This window comes from Syngnathus scovelli, chromosome 11 (genome assembly GCF_024217435.2).
Source record: "Syngnathus scovelli strain Florida chromosome 11, RoL_Ssco_1.2, whole genome shotgun sequence".
Classification (NCBI taxonomy): domain Eukaryota; kingdom Metazoa; phylum Chordata; class Actinopteri; order Syngnathiformes; family Syngnathidae; genus Syngnathus; species Syngnathus scovelli.
The window spans coordinates 10,608,167-10,625,831 of record NC_090857.1 but is presented as its reverse complement, the minus strand read 5'-3'; the positions used below and the strand labels follow the sequence as shown (position 1 = coordinate 10,625,831).

The 17,665-nt window shown below is 42.1% G+C and overlaps 3 protein-coding genes across 7 annotated transcripts; 1 reads left to right on the top strand and 2 right to left on the bottom strand.

Moving 5' to 3' along the window:
- Window positions 1-187: 187 nt before the first annotated feature.
- On the bottom strand, window positions 188-3,522 carry prxl2b (peroxiredoxin like 2B). Its single transcript, XM_049734554.2, has 7 exons — window positions 3,362-3,522; window positions 2,796-3,000; window positions 2,524-2,575; window positions 2,039-2,102; window positions 1,883-1,958; window positions 1,089-1,207; window positions 188-341 (listed from the first exon to the last, which is right to left on the bottom strand). Exons 1-7 carry the CDS (start codon window positions 3,422-3,424, stop codon window positions 315-317), a joined length of 606 nt encoding a protein of 201 aa, XP_049590511.1. The 5' UTR covers window positions 3,425-3,522; the 3' UTR covers window positions 188-314.
- A 703-nt stretch (window positions 3,523-4,225) lies between these two features.
- slc45a1 (solute carrier family 45 member 1) lies at window positions 4,226-9,759 on the top strand. Of its 5 annotated transcripts, none has more exons than XM_049733121.2 (9): window positions 4,228-4,417; window positions 4,908-5,353; window positions 5,424-5,516; window positions 5,753-5,977; window positions 6,072-6,901; window positions 7,165-7,318; window positions 7,662-7,838; window positions 7,914-8,119; window positions 8,303-9,759. In XM_049733121.2, exons 2-9 carry the CDS (start codon window positions 4,930-4,932, stop codon window positions 8,573-8,575), a joined length of 2,382 nt encoding a protein of 793 aa, XP_049589078.1. In that variant the 5' UTR covers window positions 4,228-4,417; window positions 4,908-4,929; the 3' UTR covers window positions 8,576-9,759. The 5 variants fall into 5 exon arrangements, with proteins under 5 accessions (XP_049589080.1, XP_049589078.1, XP_049589079.1 ...); XM_049733122.2 differs by having other exon boundaries at window positions 4,228-5,353; window positions 8,303-8,528; window positions 9,411-9,759; XM_049733123.2 differs by having other exon boundaries at window positions 4,226-5,353; window positions 7,701-7,838.
- Window positions 9,760-10,125: 366 nt separating this feature from the next.
- si:ch211-222l21.1 (prothymosin alpha) lies at window positions 10,126-13,074 on the bottom strand. Its single transcript, XM_049733126.2, has 5 exons — window positions 12,883-13,074; window positions 12,288-12,368; window positions 11,895-11,961; window positions 11,704-11,780; window positions 10,126-11,011 (listed from the first exon to the last, which is right to left on the bottom strand). The coding sequence occupies exons 1-5, from the start codon at window positions 12,931-12,933 to the stop codon at window positions 10,940-10,942; spliced, it is 348 nt and encodes a 115-aa protein (XP_049589083.1). The 5' UTR covers window positions 12,934-13,074; the 3' UTR covers window positions 10,126-10,939.
- Between the last annotated feature and the right edge of the window lie 4,591 nt (window positions 13,075-17,665).

Sequence of the window (17,665 nt, the reverse complement as noted above, 5' to 3'; positions counted from 1 at the left end):
TTCAATGTACATTTCTTTCAAATTTTGAAAAAAATGCCGGACCACGACTAGCACTTTTATGTGAAAAACAATAGGTAAAAAATAGGTAAGCTTAAAAACGTTGTTAGCGTTAGCTCTTAGTTAATGTTGACATTTGGTGTGCAGATATATATACACAAACAAACAACCTGAAAGAAAGAGGATGGCATTGTAAAGTATGGTCTTGGTTTTATTAAAACGATTTTCGAAACAAATTGTTGATATAATTGTTTCTTTCCATTGGAATGTCATGTTTTGCTCCTGACTGGATGAGATTTGGATCAAACTTGACGTCCTCATCGAGTGCAAACATCATCATTACACTGCAAGGAAAAGAACTTGTCTGAAAAAGCAAAATTTCTCAGGAATCATCCGCTGAACTCGACACTTTCACAAGGCTTCACTGTATAAGATCCCCCCAAATAAGCGCGTCCGCTAGCTTGTGACTATGTGACTAGCACTTTTTCGCTTCATCATTTAGAGCACACGGAACAACAACAGTGTCTTTTGTGTTCAGGGAGGACGCGTGTTGGGCCTCAGACAGGTCACAGGGAGGTCGGGTGTGCTTGGAATGGACGATGGAACGTCACAAGCAGCCTGACAAAACTCATGGTCACAGGAGTGACTATCACAGTTTGTCTCAAACTTTAGTTTGCATTAGAAAAAGCACCAATAACAATCCTTTCTTGTTTTCAAAATAAGAATTCAAACGTTTGGCCATTGCTGGGCTCCCGTGTGACATTAGGACATCCCTAACTGTCTCAATGCCCTTCCTCAAACGTTGAGGACCCACGGGAGAAAAAAATCCATCGTGAATATCATAGTTCCTAATCAAATGAAGTAAAGTACATTTGCAGAGCGGTGGACTGTGACGACTAAATAATGACCACGGTATTGTCCGTGGAGATGCCGATTGGATCCGCGCAATAATGCTGACGTAAAACCACCAAGGACTAACGTGTGGTTTGTGAACACATGTTTGTCCTGCGGTTCCGTTTAACCTCTCACTGGGAAGGTAATCAGGAATGACAATGACATTTTTTTTCTAGAATAACAGCAGTATGTCTTACCACCGGCCTTTGACCCTCTTTTGCGTGGGATGAAATGGACAACGCTTTTGTTATGTCCTCCAAAGGTACATAGTCTCCTGGGGAGTCTTGGACAAAGTGCAGTAAGATCTTCTCCCCACCTTGGCAATCAGAAAAGATAAAGATGATTTTGGTGAATAGACTATGCTTTGGTTACTTTACTGTTCACTTATTTTGGCTTCATCCCATTGTCTTTTTCATTTATGACAATAATTGCATATATTACTGCTTTGTCACATTGATATTTCACAAGTTTTCTTGTTTAAAATCACAATAAATCACAAATAGCCAAAGAGACCAAAAATAGGTCAAAAATTTATATAAATGCATATGAAAAAAATATATATAAACGATTATTGGTTGGTCCATATTATTAGCACTCTTTTCCCCACATAGCTAAACACCGAAACTGGTAGTAAAAAAAACACAAGGACTTCTGTTCGTCAGTCTTCTCTCATATGGAGCAGTACTGCTCTCTTGTGGAGAGATTTCAACATACTGTATATTTTTAAATGCTACAGCTATGCTGACAGTTCTCTGCTCCCTTGTTGTAGTTTTTTTTAGTGTCCCCCCCCCCCCTTTTATACCTCTAATATCAAACACCGCTAAAGTCAAACCTCCGAGAAGCATTTTTCACAAAAAAAGGGAGTTGGATTCCGCTCCTCAAAAATGTAAAAAAAAAAAAACCTCACTTCATACTCTTATGGATAGAAAAGCTTTTTTTTCTTTGTCAATTAGCATTAGAACGTTTGGGAACGTTTCTTATTGAAGTGTACCTTTGGCTACGATGAGCATGCCTCCACTCTGGAGCAGGTCACCGGAGAAGTTGCCCTGGATGCCGCCAGCGCTGGCCTGCGTGAAGCAGCAACAATAAGAGACAAGTGTCATTTTACTGTACATTCCAGCAACAGCATGCAACTAAGCACAGCTACCTTTGAAGTCGCTTCTCGTACTTTCTTCCCCAGCGCGGCGGGAACCACGCTCAAAGCTGTGTACCTAGCAAGTCAATACAAGTGGAGTGTGGTTACCTTTGTAAAGGCAGAATGGTGATTCTAGTGACATATTTCTGATTTTTATTTTATTCGAGTGGCATGGTTAGGAACATGGAATTGGATATATGTAGCAGAATGGGTTTGGTAGTATGAGACACTTACTTGATGTTGTGTTTACAAAGGTAACATACTGTACATGTATTTTCAGTGATAACAAAGAAATAAACCTGTGTTCCTTGACTTTTATAAAATGAGTCAAGACTTAGGAAGATGTCAACAACAATTGAAAACCATCGCTTAAAGAAATTCTCAAAGTGAACGTGGACGCCCTCTAGTGGTATGAGAAAGAATCACTGCCTGTTTCCAAGATGGTTTACCTAATGTGGTGCGGTGCAGTGAGTTCCGGGAACAGAGGATTGACTCACCTTTTGAAGCCCAAGTCCTTGTAGCATTTCTTTTGCTCATCAATGTAGATTGCTTAAAAGAAAAGACAAGTTTTGCTTATTCATGTGATTGGAGTCACACTGGGGGCAGCTTAAAGAGTTTCAGAACTTATTCTGAGAGCTGCAGTAATACTTATCATTTTTCGCAAAGGATAAAGAATACATGCATGTGAGAACTGTGATATGTACATGTACCTAAGTAGTTGTAAAGTCTCTTGACTGAGCCACAAGTGTGTCACATGAATGCCACTTACATCCTTTAAAGAACCCCAACTGTTTGAACTCGTCGAGGCCTAACTCCTCGGGCCCGATGCCCACCAGCGCCACGCCATTGGCGCTCAGGTCAGGCTCCAGCTTACTGATCTCGGCCGCTGTCCAGCGGCACACCTGGCAACCAAAGCGTCGCAGGAAAAACAAGACCGCCGACCGGTCCTGCCACAGAGACTGCAGCTCCACATTCTGTGGAAAAAAGAAAAAACATGTTTGTTTGTTACGGATGTTGTTTTGTTATAAACTGGAACCGAGTATTTTATTCCAAAGGTATCTGAACATCTACATTCAGTACACAGTGAGTGACATTTGCCACATCATTAGGATAACAAGTCACCCCAGAGACACTTGACATTGATTAGCCTCACTATGGGGTATAATAGCATCATGGATAGCATAATGGAATATAATGTCAGTAGGTCTCTAAGCAAGACTGAAAGCCCCCAGGGGGATTGGCAACATGGGTCCAATAGATTTAAATGGAGTCATTGTAATACAACCTGCAGATTTTACTCGATATAATTTCTTCTCCATTATTTTAGTGTATTACCTCTCCAGTGTCCGCGCTCTTCAACAAGTTCTTCCCAACACGATTAAGATCGATGTTATCCATGTTTAAAAACAATGCTCAATGCAGGGGGATCATGTAATAGTAAATATATGTAACGCAGCTGTTGCAAAACAACCACTTCCTGGCATGCCCATTGAGTTGTGCTGTCCAATCACATTAGGCTAGCTAGAATAGCCAATCGGAATGCAAAGACTACAAAAAGAGGCGGGACAATCTCAAATTGGAGAAAATATGAGTTTGGAAGTTGAGCAAAGGTGAGCTGGTTTATGACATCAAAGTGTGCACTCTTCCACGCCTCATTTGCAGAGTTTTAATACCTTTACTAGGGCTTGCTTTTAAATTAACTACAATACAATATTTACAATAGGTAAATGGCAAAAAGTCACTCACTTTTTCTTTAACAAATGCAATTTGCAATAACGATATGTATTGGTATTAAAGACACGTTTTACATATTTGAAAATACAAATAACCTACATATTTTATTACCACGATTTTAATTTATTGTTTTCAATAAAAACTGTTGTTTAGTCTTTCTAATGTTTTCCCAAAATTATTATTTAGTTTATTTATTTTTAAATAATAGGGGTTTTATCATAACCTATGTTACATAGGCCAGAATAAATACATTATTTTTATTATTATTATTATTATTGCATATAGTTATTTGGTTTCCCATGGGCGATTGTATTTCTTTTCATACATATTTTCAAAATTACATATTTTTGAATAGGTTCAGATTTTTTTAAAAGTATTTTTGCTTAGACAATTTCTATGGAGGAATGCATACGACGTTCGGTGGTGCTGATGCTGCAGGAGGGGCGTGACGTCACGGGAGAGACCGGCAGGAAGAGGCTTTGGGAGGGCGAAGAGGGGCTGGGGGGTAGAAAAACGAGACCTTGGATTGACTGCATCAAAGGAACCTAAAGAGCACCTGTCATGGCTCCCGTAATAAATTTGACGTCTCTTTTTATAAACCACCATTGTCGTCGTGTACGCAATGCGCGGTTATAAATGACGAGGCAGCCCGACAAGGTAATTATCCATTTTTTTATTGGCGCCTCTTGTCTTTTTACCTACTCTCGATTGTGTAATTATACATCGATGTATTGGTTTGAATTTGAACGATAAACTTGAAGCTGTCATTGCATTGTGCGTTGCGCCATTAAATCCAGCTTCCTGCATGAAATATTGAAAAGGAAACACGCTTCACAATGCCGCATACTCACTGAGCGAACACATGGGCAATGCGCAGCAGCTACTACATGCGCAGTGGTGTCTGCAGTGTCCTGAGCGGCTGTTGGTCTATCCCCCCCTTCCTCCGCCCCCTTTTGACCATGAGCAATGACTTCTGGCACCCCCGCCCCCTTGTGACTACGAGCCATGACTTCTGAAGCTGACCCACACCTCTATTTCTGCCACTAATACTAATAATTGATCATTCAAATGTTGACGATAAACTTAAGGTGAAAAAATATTCACATTCTGTAGTGAAGAAAAAATTGGTTTATGCCTTGAACCCTAGACTAAGCTGCCTTGAGAGAGATATGTCATCTCCGGGGATGGGCACCCCAAGTGACCCCCTCCTGGCCAGTCCCGGCATGGGGAGACTACCCTCAGTTCAGGAGGGACTCTGGAGGAACTCGCTACCCAAGACGGCCAGCTTCCCGACGTCCTCCACCCGACTCCTCAGTCACCGCGCCAACAACTTCCAGCGGCAGCCGAAGCGCCAGAAGCTGATCCGACCTTCTCCACCTCCGCCGCCAAACACGCCGTGTCCCTTGGACAGGCTGGACCTCAGCGAGCTACCCCCAAGACGCGCTTTCCAGGAGCTGCTCTTCAACGGCTGCATCCTTTTCGGGATTGAATTCAGCTACGCCATGGAGACGGCTTATGTGACACCCGTACTTCTGCAGATGGGCTTGCCCGATCAGTTCTATAGCTTGGTGTGGTTCATTAGCCCCATCCTTGGTAAGTCGGGACACAAACACTCACATCAGCACCACATTGGTTTATTAGCCTGCCTGTGTTTATCTTCAAGGATTCTTGGTTCAGCCTCTCATTGGAGCTTGGAGTGACCGTTGCACATCCCGGTTTGGACGCAGGAGGCCGTTTATTTTTGCTTTGGCAATAGGTAAGACGCACGCGTGTCTCTGCGATTTAGCCTCGCTCTGTTGAGTAGGGACTTGAAAGAGATGTGAGAGTAGGCGGTTTGTTGCTTTTTAATCCCTCTTGTGGATTAAGGAAAATGTCATCCATGAAAAATACAGCGAAATTATTTATTATAAGGACTTCCTGATGCATACGAGTACAAATTTTATGACTTTTAACATCCCCAAACTACAAAGTGGTTTTCATACTTATCTCCAGGAGCGTTGTTCGGCCTGACTCTGGTGCTGAATGGACGAGACATTGGAGGAGCGTTGGCGGACACGGCATCCAATCACAAATGGGGTATAATCCTGACGGTGTGCGGTGTGGTCCTGATGGACTTCAGCGCAGATTCGGCGGATAACCCGAGTCACGCCTACATGATGGACGTGTGCAGCCCGGAGGACCAAGATCGGGGTTTGAACATCCATGCTCTACTGGCAGGTGGGCTTTGGCTTGACTCATACTGTCCTTAACTAGATCGATAACTGGTGGGTCCATACATAAATATTTGTAACAACTTCATCATTTGTCACAGGACTTGGGGGTGGCTTCGGGTACATCGTAGGCGGCATCAACTGGGACCAAACAAACTTCGGAAAGTCAATGGGTGGTCAGTTGCGGGTCATCTATATGTTCACTAGCATCACCCTGGTGATCGCCACAGCCATGACTCTTACAAGCATCCCAGAGCGACCGCTGCCCAAGAGCCAACCCTCTGTCAAAAACAATCTAAAGAGCCCCAATGTTCTACTTCCTCCGTCGCCGCCCGCCCCACCGGGATCTGCACTGCCAGTGGACGACGAGGATGAGGAAGGTCTCTACGGCTATCACTTGTCAAAGTCAAGCCACCCCGAGTCTTTGGCGTATTCCTGCAGTGCCAACGCCCGCCTCTGTGCCGGGCTCACTAGCCCCATATCGCCCATGAGCCCCCTTACGCCAAAGTACGGCAGCTTTATAAGTCGGGACAACTCGCTGACCGGCATCAATGAATTTGCCTCGTCACTGGGGACTTCCTACATAGACAGTGTTCTCATAGACTGCTATACCGGGCAACAGACACCACAGGGCCTCGTGGCCCCCAACTCTGTACCCATTCCTCCAGGTGACATTCCTGCCCCAGAAGGGTCCACACAGCCAGAAAGGCAACCCGATAGGGAGTGTCACCCAGACACAGAGACTGCCCCACAATCCGAAGTCGCATCTCAGGTCACATCAGGGGCGCGGCCCGGTCTGGAACCACGTCGGGGCTCCGCCGCCGGAATCCTGAAACGACCTCAGAGTCTGGCACTCATGGAGGAGCCCATGGCAACCCAGATAGTCGGGATGGAGAATGGACGTAGGAGAACTGTGACGTTTAGCCAGCAGGTAAGACTTAAAATTCACGTTATAGCAGTGTATAGCATTAAAGGTTAATATTAGACTGGACCAAAAAAAAGAAACTCTACAAAATGAAGAAAATGGATTTTTAAGAACAATTTAATTAAATGAATATAAAAATTTAGGTTTTATGGGTAGGTCAGTGCTTTTGATAGTGTTTAGGCCAACAGACAAGACCTCAGTGGTGGTTCATTAATATATTTTAGTCACAATTCTCCAACTTATTTTTGTTTTTGTTGTGTCTGATGCAGGTCGCGAACATTTTGCTGAACGGCGTGCGCTATGAGAGCGATCTAAACGAGAATGCAGTGATGGGTGAATCTCAAATGTCAATGAAACTCCTTTGTATAGCCATCTATCGGATGCCCCCCTCTCTGCGGAGCTTATGTACTAACCATTTTTTGGGTGAGTAAATCAAATGGGCAAAAAAGTTACGCTGTCACACTTTTGTAAGAAGTGATACTTAAACAGAAACAGTGGCACAACATTTATAAAGATAATTACTCACTGGCATACGTATATTCTTTATCCTCTGAAAAATTCATTAGGGTATTGCATCTTACTTTGACTGCACTTATACTGCCCCAGGTGGACAAACGGTGCATGACAGTGGGAGCAGTACAATCAAATTAATAAAAAATGTGAAAAACTGTATTTCGCATTCTATTTTGTGGTGCAAGCAGTCATTTTTCCCTGGCCCACTTCAACATCGCAGCCCAGAAGTTCGCCTTATGCTGTGTTCTTGCAGGCTGGCTGTCCTTTGAAGGCATGCTGCTCTTCTACACAGACTTCATGGGCGAGGTCGTATTTGAAGGAGACCCCAAAGCGCCCCACGACTCCGAGGCCTACCAGCGCTATAACGCTGGGGTCAGCATGGGCTGCTGGGGCATGTGCATCTATGCATTCAGTGCTGCTTTCTACTCAGGTAAATCTTCTACCGCATTCTGACCTATCCAAAATCTATTTCAACCCTCTCTTAATTGGCCTTGTATATTTCCAGCCATATTAGAGAAACTAGAGGAGCGCTTCTCTCTGCGCACGCTCTACTTTTTCGCCTACCTGGCGTTCGGCCTGGGCACGGGTCTGGCCACGCTGTCCACCAACCTCTACGTGGTGCTGTCCCTTTGCGTCACCTACGGGGTGCTCTTCTCCTCGCTATGCACGCTGCCTTACTCACTGCTGTGTGAATATTACCAAAGCCCTCAGGTCAGTCCCAGCAATGCACGTGTGATCATACTGAAGATTCTTGTGCTGTGGATTCATCTCACGTTTCAAAAAAACATTACTCCAAATTGCCCTATTATGTGTTCATACATATTGGTCAAAATGGAATTGTTAAACAAGTAAAATAAACAAAAACAACAGTGTCTCTGCGTCTCTACCTTTCAGTTCTGCGGCTCATCCGAGGAGGGCACCCGACGCGGGATGGGGGTGGACATCTCGCTGCTCAGCTGCCAGTACTTCCTGGCGCAGATCCTGGTTTCTGTGGCGATGGGACCTCTGACATCGCTAGTGGGTGGCGCCCAGGGGGTGATGTACTTCGCCAGCCTGATGTCTTTTGTGGGCTGCGCATATTCATCCCTCTGCGTTGTGTACCAGCTGCCCGCTGCGGAGGGTGAGCCCGCCGAAAGCGAGACGCGGCCGCTGCTGGCCCAAATTTAGCTTCGTCCGGATAAGACGCATCCTGCCGCGCACTGTACAGCACAAGCAGGCATTCTTTTATAGCACAGCTAGACAGACATTGTGTTCATACAGTGTGTGTGCCCATGCATCATGCGTTTGCATTCACGTTTGCATTTTGTATATCTGCTTTGGACAGAAATCATTGCTTCACACTAGGCGTGGGGAACCTACATACAACTGAATGTAGACCCAAGCAGCGTTGGGCTAGTTAGCATACAATCAACGCCTCAAGCAATATGACCCATAATCAAAAATGGGATGGACAAGCTCACTTATAAGAGCCATATTAAAACTAACTAGGCTAATAGAATACAAATAATATACAAATGTGACAAATATAAGTCTCATTGTAGTTCTCTGTGGTTGGCTTAAGGAACAAATTGGGCTGCTTGTGGCGACAGGCCATATTTGTCACACCCTGTATGAGAATGTTGTTTTTCTTTTCCAGAAACGTGACAATAATGTATGTGTTGATTCCAGTTGGATTTGAATGACATAGTGGCTTTATCCAAATCCTGCATTTATCCCTTTCATGCATAGCCATTGTCCTCATTAGGGTCACCGGTGAGCTGGTTGTCCCTTACCTCTGACTTCACACATTTGCTCACCTTTTTATGGGTTGTTTTGCATGAGGTGCCATGTGATTGAGTTAGCATTAGCATGGCAACACACAAACACTTGAATGTGCCTGGGATCCTTCCACCCACCAGGATTTTGTCACTTTTTAAAAGCACGGTGCTGCATACACTGGTCATATGCTGTGACCCTCCTGGCCGACCAGTGCAATAATGGCAATCATTCTTGTCATTATCAGGAAGAGGAGAAGTTGAAACAGGGGTGTGAACATCAACATTGAGAAGACCCCCCCCCTCCTCACCTGAAGGTGGACAACACTGAGCGCCAAAGACTCTTGGGTGCATTATAGCCAGCAGCAAATATCACATTCAATTCCATTAGGAAGCTATTTTTGTCTTCAAACACAGGCAAACATTCTACTTAAACAATTACTAGAAACGACTTTCGGTTCCTGCTGCCCCAGGAGAATGTCACTATTTGAAATACATGACAAGCAGCTTTCTTTAAAAAACAACTGTTGCAAAAGTTCATTTTGTTCAGTATGTTTGAAAAGAAATTTCAAATTAAAAGGGATGATTTTTTTTGGACTCCTGTGTCAATTGTCTTCCATTTTGATTTTAAAGTACGTGAGAGCCTGAACTTCTCACTTGTGCCACACGGGGGAACTAGAGGACAAGTCGCTCTTTGCCAACGCCATTATCATCATAATGTCTATGTATAAAATCTTTCCCTACGTCCTAATCGCTATATATTATTTAGCACACCAATCAGTTGAATGAAATATAGTTAGCAAAATTGCAACCTGCAAAGACAAGATGACAAATTCACCACGTAGCTGACAATTCCAAACACAGCAAAAGCACTCGTCCTTGGACACATTTTCTGCAGGTAGGTCAAATGACGTCATTTAAATGAACTCATTTAATCATGTCACCATACGCACACATGAGAAATTTAATTAAAAAGACATTTTATTTGTTTGAGAATATACAAAGCAGTGGCTGAAGTAACCATATGTCACGGCTGGTTGTTAAAGAGAGGCAGTCTTGGACAAAAAAAAGCAGGTTACCCAGCCATAAATGTAAACTCCGTAAGAAAATGACAACAAAAGAAACAAAATCAAACGTGTAAATGGTACAAACCTGCGTGGAATGCATACAGAACGAACAAGACCAAAGCATTAAGATTTAAGAGGGGTTAATTAGCGTCAGCAAAACAACAGAAAGCTCACCTCTACCAAAATGGTGGTGGTGTGGAGGCCCTTTATTTCATGAGCACCATCTGTTATGCTAACAGGGCAGCTGAGGATTAACTAGCATCTTAAACACCAACAAAAGGTTACGCAACAATTAATAATGTTCTTTATTATTAGCCCCCGCTTAAAACTTATCTTTGGTCCTTGAAGTGAACGTGAGCAGCTGCCTGAACGTTTGAGCAATTGGCTGGTCCGAGCTGACTTGATAGAGGTTGTGCTTACAAACAGAAGCAAGGAAATGGAAATTAACTCATCTCTTGGCATGGCCCTGTTTTGAACACACGCATACACACAAAAAGCTCATTTTATAGACCAATAAATAACATCTTGTAAAAAAAAAAAAAAAAAATGTAAAAGAAGAGGGCCACAATGTTTCACTCCAGTGCAATGTGAACATGGGAGCAAAATAATGAAAACAAAAAACAGAACAAAACCCAAAACCTTAGAAAAAGCACAAGCTCTACAACACCATGTTGACCAGTAAGCCAGAGCTGCATACAAAACCGGCATTTTTAAGCATCTACTTCTGCTTCTTTTGAATCTCCATTTTCCTCAGTCTTCTGTTTTTTGGTGTCTGCTTTCTCCTAGAGGGTGAGAAGGGGAACTAAATATAGTGATTTGTTTAAAACAAAATATTTTTTCTTAACTTGACAATGAGCTGTAGAATTAATTGAAATGTAGAATGGGCAACTTTTGTTTGTACAAGTCTGAATGTGCTGAACACTGATGTCAGAATGGTTTGAATAAATTGAGAAGCTCCATAATAGCAAGCAGTTAAAATAATAAAAGGAAAAAGAATATCATTTGAGAAAAAATGCGTATTTTGGTATTTTTCTATTAAGTTTGCTAAAATGAGGACTGTCACTATCATTTTTTTTAATCAGTTAATCACATCAAATTTCATTATGCATTATAGTGGGTCATAAGACCATTTTCCAATTCTTGTTTAATTAATTATGATTATTGTTTATTTGATATTGCTTCATGATTAAAAAACAGCGAGACAACTAAGCAATATCACATGAGGGGGATTGGTGTATTCAAACGTTTTTTAAGCTTATTCAGTTACTGGACATGACTCATCCAAAGCAAAAGTTTGCAAATGACTGATTTTGACTTAAATTATAATCAGTGTGCTCTCATGTAGAAATGTGAAATATATTTTTTATGTGGACTTTCGGGGGCTTGGGTAAGATCTTTTCAATTGGGTGACTAACTAATTTGAATTAAAAATGGTGAAAGATGGTGCCAAATGAAGACAGCCCACGTGACCCACCTCCTCGTCATCGGCAGCACGCTTCACAGGCTGTGCGTCCGTCTCCTCAGCAGGGGGCGCCTCTTCCTCTGCTTTCCCTGCAAAAAAAGAAAAAAAAGGAAGAAAAAAAAAAGAGTTTGCCTTAGTGTCAAAGACAAACGGGAATCTCAACCCAATGAAATGAGACAAATAACAGAGCAGAAGATAAGTACCATCCCCATTCTTGTGCTCCTCTTCTTCTGTCGCATCTTCAACTTTGTCACTGTGGTTTGCACCATTCTGAAGGAGCAAAATGTCACATTTATAGTCCCGGCAGTTGGAACAATCCTCCACGGACACTCTAAAGACGAGGGCAGGGCGCATGGGGGGTGCTTTATGCTCTCCAGAGGATTAACCACCACTACCCGCACCAGGCTCTCTGGGAAGACACCCCCCAATGGAGGCGGCTCGCTTGCCAACAACATCTGTGCTATTTTCCACAAGGCACACAAAGAGGCCCAGGCAGAATGGCGACACCTGCACGACGAGGGGGCTTCTCACCATAAGACAAAAGCACCCCCGCCTCCCTCGCTCGCTCGCTACACGAAAGCTGCCAGCAAACTCACAGTGCCATTAGCAGGTGCGTCCCCGTTGTCTGTTTTCTTCTCCTCCTCCTCCACTTCAACTTCTTTCTTTTCTTTCAGCTCCTAAAAAAAAAAAAAAAAGAAAAAAAACGATGAAATTATCGCAATTTTTCTTTCTAATCTGAAGTACCGGTATGGCCATAGCCGTGCTTTTTAGACCTATGACGTTTTTAATTGCTTCATTGGTCAAATTAATGGAGTTTTTGCCTTGTTCCCTCGGCGCACGCGCGTGAGACGTGAGAAGGGCTTCTCGAGATTTTCCCGCCCACAGCATAAAGCACCGGCTGCGTTCCCCTCCTAGCTTTTGTCTAGGTTCGACGCCAAAAAAAGCACCTTACACGCCGCTAAACACCTGATTCTCAACCAAAAATGACACACGTGGCTTTAAAATATCGTAGAGCGACCCCTGCTTGACGAAGGCGTCGAATTTCAATTTTTAATCGTCATTTGCAGAAACGCCATTTTATCCGCTAAATTGCATATTACGACCGACCCTTTGCCATCATTAATAACTTTTACAACTTGTTAAGCATTAAACCCGGCAAGTCGGAGTAAGTATAAAATGAATGAAACACACCTTGGCTGTAACCTCTGCAGTTGCGGTGGTGTCAACATCTGTGTCGGCCATGTCTACTTTGAGAGTAAATTGAGTTAATTTGATTGTTTAGTTCCTGTTTTTTGGGCTTTGCGTCGTCGTCGTCGCGGATACTAGTCCAATGACGCCGAGAGAGAAATGATGTCTGCCCGTCTCCGCTTTTTCTGTGGGAGCCGCTTGAAAACCACTCTTGTTGGAGGTAGAAGCTCAACTCGGCCCCCGATTGGACCGTGGCAACGCGCCTGGCGTTTCATTGGAGGAGCGCCACGCCAGTTCTCGAACAAGCACCCGCCTTCCACGTGTACTCGTCGTTGATTGGCCAGTGTTTTTAAAGCGCCACTTCGATATGACTTTTTGTTTTGCATTTTAATTCAAACAATGGATGCAAGTTGTTAAAGTTGCCATCGATTTATCGATTATAAGAAAATTTCAATACATAACACAGCAATATTAAAGACAGCAAAATGATGTGAAACACGTGGCCAAGCCTATTGTTGGTATTTTTTTTTTTTTTTTTTTTAAAGTTAGCGTTGTGTGGAGAAAGGTGTCAAATTACATTTAAGGAGGAACTATGTAAAGTGAGAAAGCATGGTTTGAAGCTTTAATCGGTTGGAAAAAAGGCTATTTATGGATTGGTTTTAAGTAACATTGTTTTGGATTGTTGGGATAAAAGCTATTTAAAAAACTATGTAAGTTCAATTCAAACAGAAGAAATCTAATGGAAAAAACGATCCTTGCATTTTCTGGTTGTTAGGGACGCAAACAACGGACAAAAAAAAATCATCATTAAAAAAAAAAAAATCACATTTATTTACCTGTCCAGAGAGCATAACAGACCAAACTGTGACAAAATGTGTGATGGCTACAAAATATGCAGAATCTTGTGAAACATTTTTGGGGGAATATTCCTTAGCAATTTTAAAAGAAAATTTCACATCAAGAATGCTCAGTTGCCCGCAAACAATAAAAAGCCAAAAACAAATCATAAAACAGGCTGATTTCAAGCAACATTAGGTGTCCTTCTTGTGGTAAACTGCAAAGCATGGATTGCTTGCCTTCAGACAGAGCACAGAACAGACACAGCGACCTCTGACATCACATTTTGGACTGTGCCTTGTCATAACAAATATCCTGCAGTGGACGTGTGACTGTCTTCTCTTCAGTGGAGCTAGTGAGAGACAAGAAGGTCATCCAACTTCCGTTGTTTTCTTGGCATTCGGGAAACAGCAACCTGGAGCTGGAACTATTTTAGAGGTTGAATTGGAAAATCAATGGCACCCATGTGCTCATTTTTAAGTTGTAATCAGAGCTGGACACAGTACGTCACCCTTGGCTTTGTTATCCTTGTCCCAGCACTTGACTATTGCTGTAATTCCCACTGTGTTGTTAAGGAGAGTTACCCACTTGTCATCATTCCACTTGAGCGCAACGATCCCCTCTTAAATGCTGGGATTTGTTCCATTTTGACAGTAATTTGTACAAATTAAATTTCTGATGATGAATTCTGAAATTGATTAAAAATAAGTTGATGAAGTGAGCATATGATAATATCGTCACTTGTTTTAGGCCAGGAAAGGTAAAAACAATGTGTGCGATGCATCTAATGTTGGCTTTTCTTCACTTTTTTTTGTTTTGTTAATACTCTTTCTCTGTGGGAACTGGGGTCAAATTACACATTTTGCATTTCGAAGCGGTTATTTGTAGTAGGGGTGCCAAGGAAAATTCAAATTAGAAACAAACTGCACCGATATAAAAATGTAAAATTCATGATTATAAAATTTCTAGGTTTAATTAACCCTGTGTGTTTGTTCAACACCGGCGCAGACATCTGAAGACAAACGGTCTTCTTCCTGTTAATGACTAAGCCTTATAACCTGACCTGCCAGTTTTTTTTTCTTCCTTTTAAGTTGACTTCCGTACTGCTTCAACTGGCTCATTCAACTGTTAAACCAAAGGAAGTGACAACAGGCGCTCGTACAGTCTTGTGGCCACGTCGCTTCCAATGAGGCCTACGTGTTGAAGGCTTTTCACTCTTACCAAGCGGAACAAATAGTTTTTATAGCTGATATTAAACCGGCAAATGTTAATATTGTATTACCTGCAATTCATTTACGCCAGTTAAAGAAATAAACCGAGCATTTTTTTGCCACTCCAGACGTTATTCAACTCAGGCCGCTTTCGCGCCGATTCGTCCTTTTCGGTGTTGCAGCACTTAAAATTTTTCTACACAGAGATCCAGCAAAAATTTCCTAACAGAGGCAATTATGTGATCATTTTTTGCAGAGCCCAGTTGAGCGGGATAATACCACAACAGTGCTTTCAAACATGGCCAATTTTTCAAGATGTCCGTTTAAAAGAGGCATGTCAGGCCACAAATGATATTAGTCTTGTAATTCAAATATATTTGTTCTGAAATTTTTTGAACGCACCCCGAGCGGGATATCTTGTCACAGGCGTCTAATTTTAGCCTGTCTCCTGGGATCGTCACCGCCTCTTTTTTTTTCTTTTTTTTCTTTTTTTTTTTTAATCGCCTCCTCCCCTTTCCCCGCTCCAACCACAGATTTCAAGGGAGCCTTCAGGGCCATAAGCCTATTTAGTGACTCACCTCACATTCAGAAATATAATTACAAAAACTAATTATATGCAGAGTTCAGAGGCATGTGTTCTGGCACGATCTGGGACCGCATTCGTCACTGAGTCAGTCAGTCGGATTCTTATGCAGTTAAGAATAATAATCTTTTTATTCTTCTAGAGGCCATTATTCATTTGTGAAAAAATTGAGACAAAAAAAAAAGAGTGGTTCATTTTAAGGTTACTGTCCTACTTAAGGATTTGCATTTGGTTGTTTTACATTTAAAGGCCTAAGTGTTTGTTTGTTCTTATAGCAACTGAAATTATGACTTGTCAAGTCTGAACTGGCAAAGGTAAATGATAGATTATGGCACATTGTGTATTATGTAAACTTTGGGTAATATTAAAATAAGAGGGATGAAGTCTGTTGTAAACCAAAGACAGAGCAAAATTATTTACATGCTGACCATTTTTTATTTGAAATCCATGATTATTTGTTGAGTGAGTATTTTTTTTTTTTGGGCTGGAAATGGCTCAAGAAGTTGTGTTTTTATATTTGGCCCAAAAATTGCATATCCAAATTATTTATAATCCCAAATTTGTGTTCAGTTACCACTTTACAGTTTTACTTATAATACTTTCTATTTATGGCCTTAATGTGTTTTTATGAAAACAATTATGGTAATTATTTAAACTAATTATAGACAACACCACATTCTGACTTATGTAGTATGTATGTACATATTTGGGTGACATTGTCAGACTGAACTTTGAAATGAGCTCGGCATTCCTCTCATGACAGAACTTGACCAAATGCAAACATAGAGCGAGGACCTCCTATATTTGTGTAGGTTAAACGTTTTGGGGCTTTTTGAGCAATTCCACTAAGGTTTTACCCAGACTATGTTGTCCAAGAAAATCATCTCAACGATAAGATTGGCAAGTTCTAACCCTGAAGTGGAGCCTGCATAGCATCTAATGGCCTGAGTGCCTCCAATGGAGACATGGGAGTAACTCACGGATGGCAGAAGGCATTACTCACCCTCCACTCTGGAAGAGTGGAAAGTGGGCACCAATAGAATGAGGCGGATGTGTGGAGGTTGGGCAGGGGGGGTGAATTGTGAGATAATTTCCTCTCCTTCCTCATTTGCCTACCACATCTTGTTTCCATCCATGTTTGTGCAACTCAATGAAGGCCCTGTGTGCAGCCCGCGCGCAAGTAGCCAAAAAAGAAAGCAATTGTGCAAACAGTTCGGCTTTACACTACTTTTTCCAGTTGCATAAGGGAGGGAAAATTATATGGCAGCAGGCGAAAGTAATCATTTACAAAAGACAAGACCCTCTATGTTTTGAAAGTGTGGAAATATTGTTTTAAGACCCCCAAGTGGCCTAGCGCACCGTGACATGATACAGAATGGCAAGTAAGCGCCTTCATTTCACCTCCATTTTACGAGGACAAAAGGCCTGCCCTGACTTGTGGAATGTAAGTTGCTCTGAGCAAAGTGGGGGCCCTTCAGAGAGCAAGGGTCAGGATTAGGCTTGGGGGGAGGGGCCTAATAATTGGTGGAATTGGTGGCCGCAATCTTAGGTCTTTTGTTTTGAACTGCGGGGGTCCCGTATGGTCCAGCGGCCTTTCTCTTGTCGTCAGGCGAGTCCCGCAGTGCTCAGGGGACAACAGAAATTTGACTTCTCACTGGGAGGAGAGTGGGCTTGATTGATTATATTGCTATCATAATATAGAAAGACAGTATTCATTTGAATATCTGCATGGAACACAATACGCAATGCACGCATATTTTGATAACAGCATGAAAATCAATATTTTAAATAAAGGTTGGAGTCCAGTGTGAGTTTTTATGGTTTTACATTCATACGGCAAGATAATACATGAAATAAAGTTCCCACACGCAATGACAAAAATGCAAATGCATCACATTTTTGTCTCATAGAGTATCTTAAAATTTGGTAAGAGTCAGAAATTACCAAAATGACCTTAAAATGTCCCACTCAAAACAAACTTTTTTATGGGTCTACTCATGCCAGACATTCCCTCCAAATTTAATGTTGCAAGTTTGTGGCATTGTAGGCTTGGATTTTCAAAAAATCTGGGGAATTTAACTAATGTCAGGATTAAACAAGCCTGCCGAAGTGTGAGTAATTTTAAAATTATTTTAGTTGTAGCTATATTTTTAGT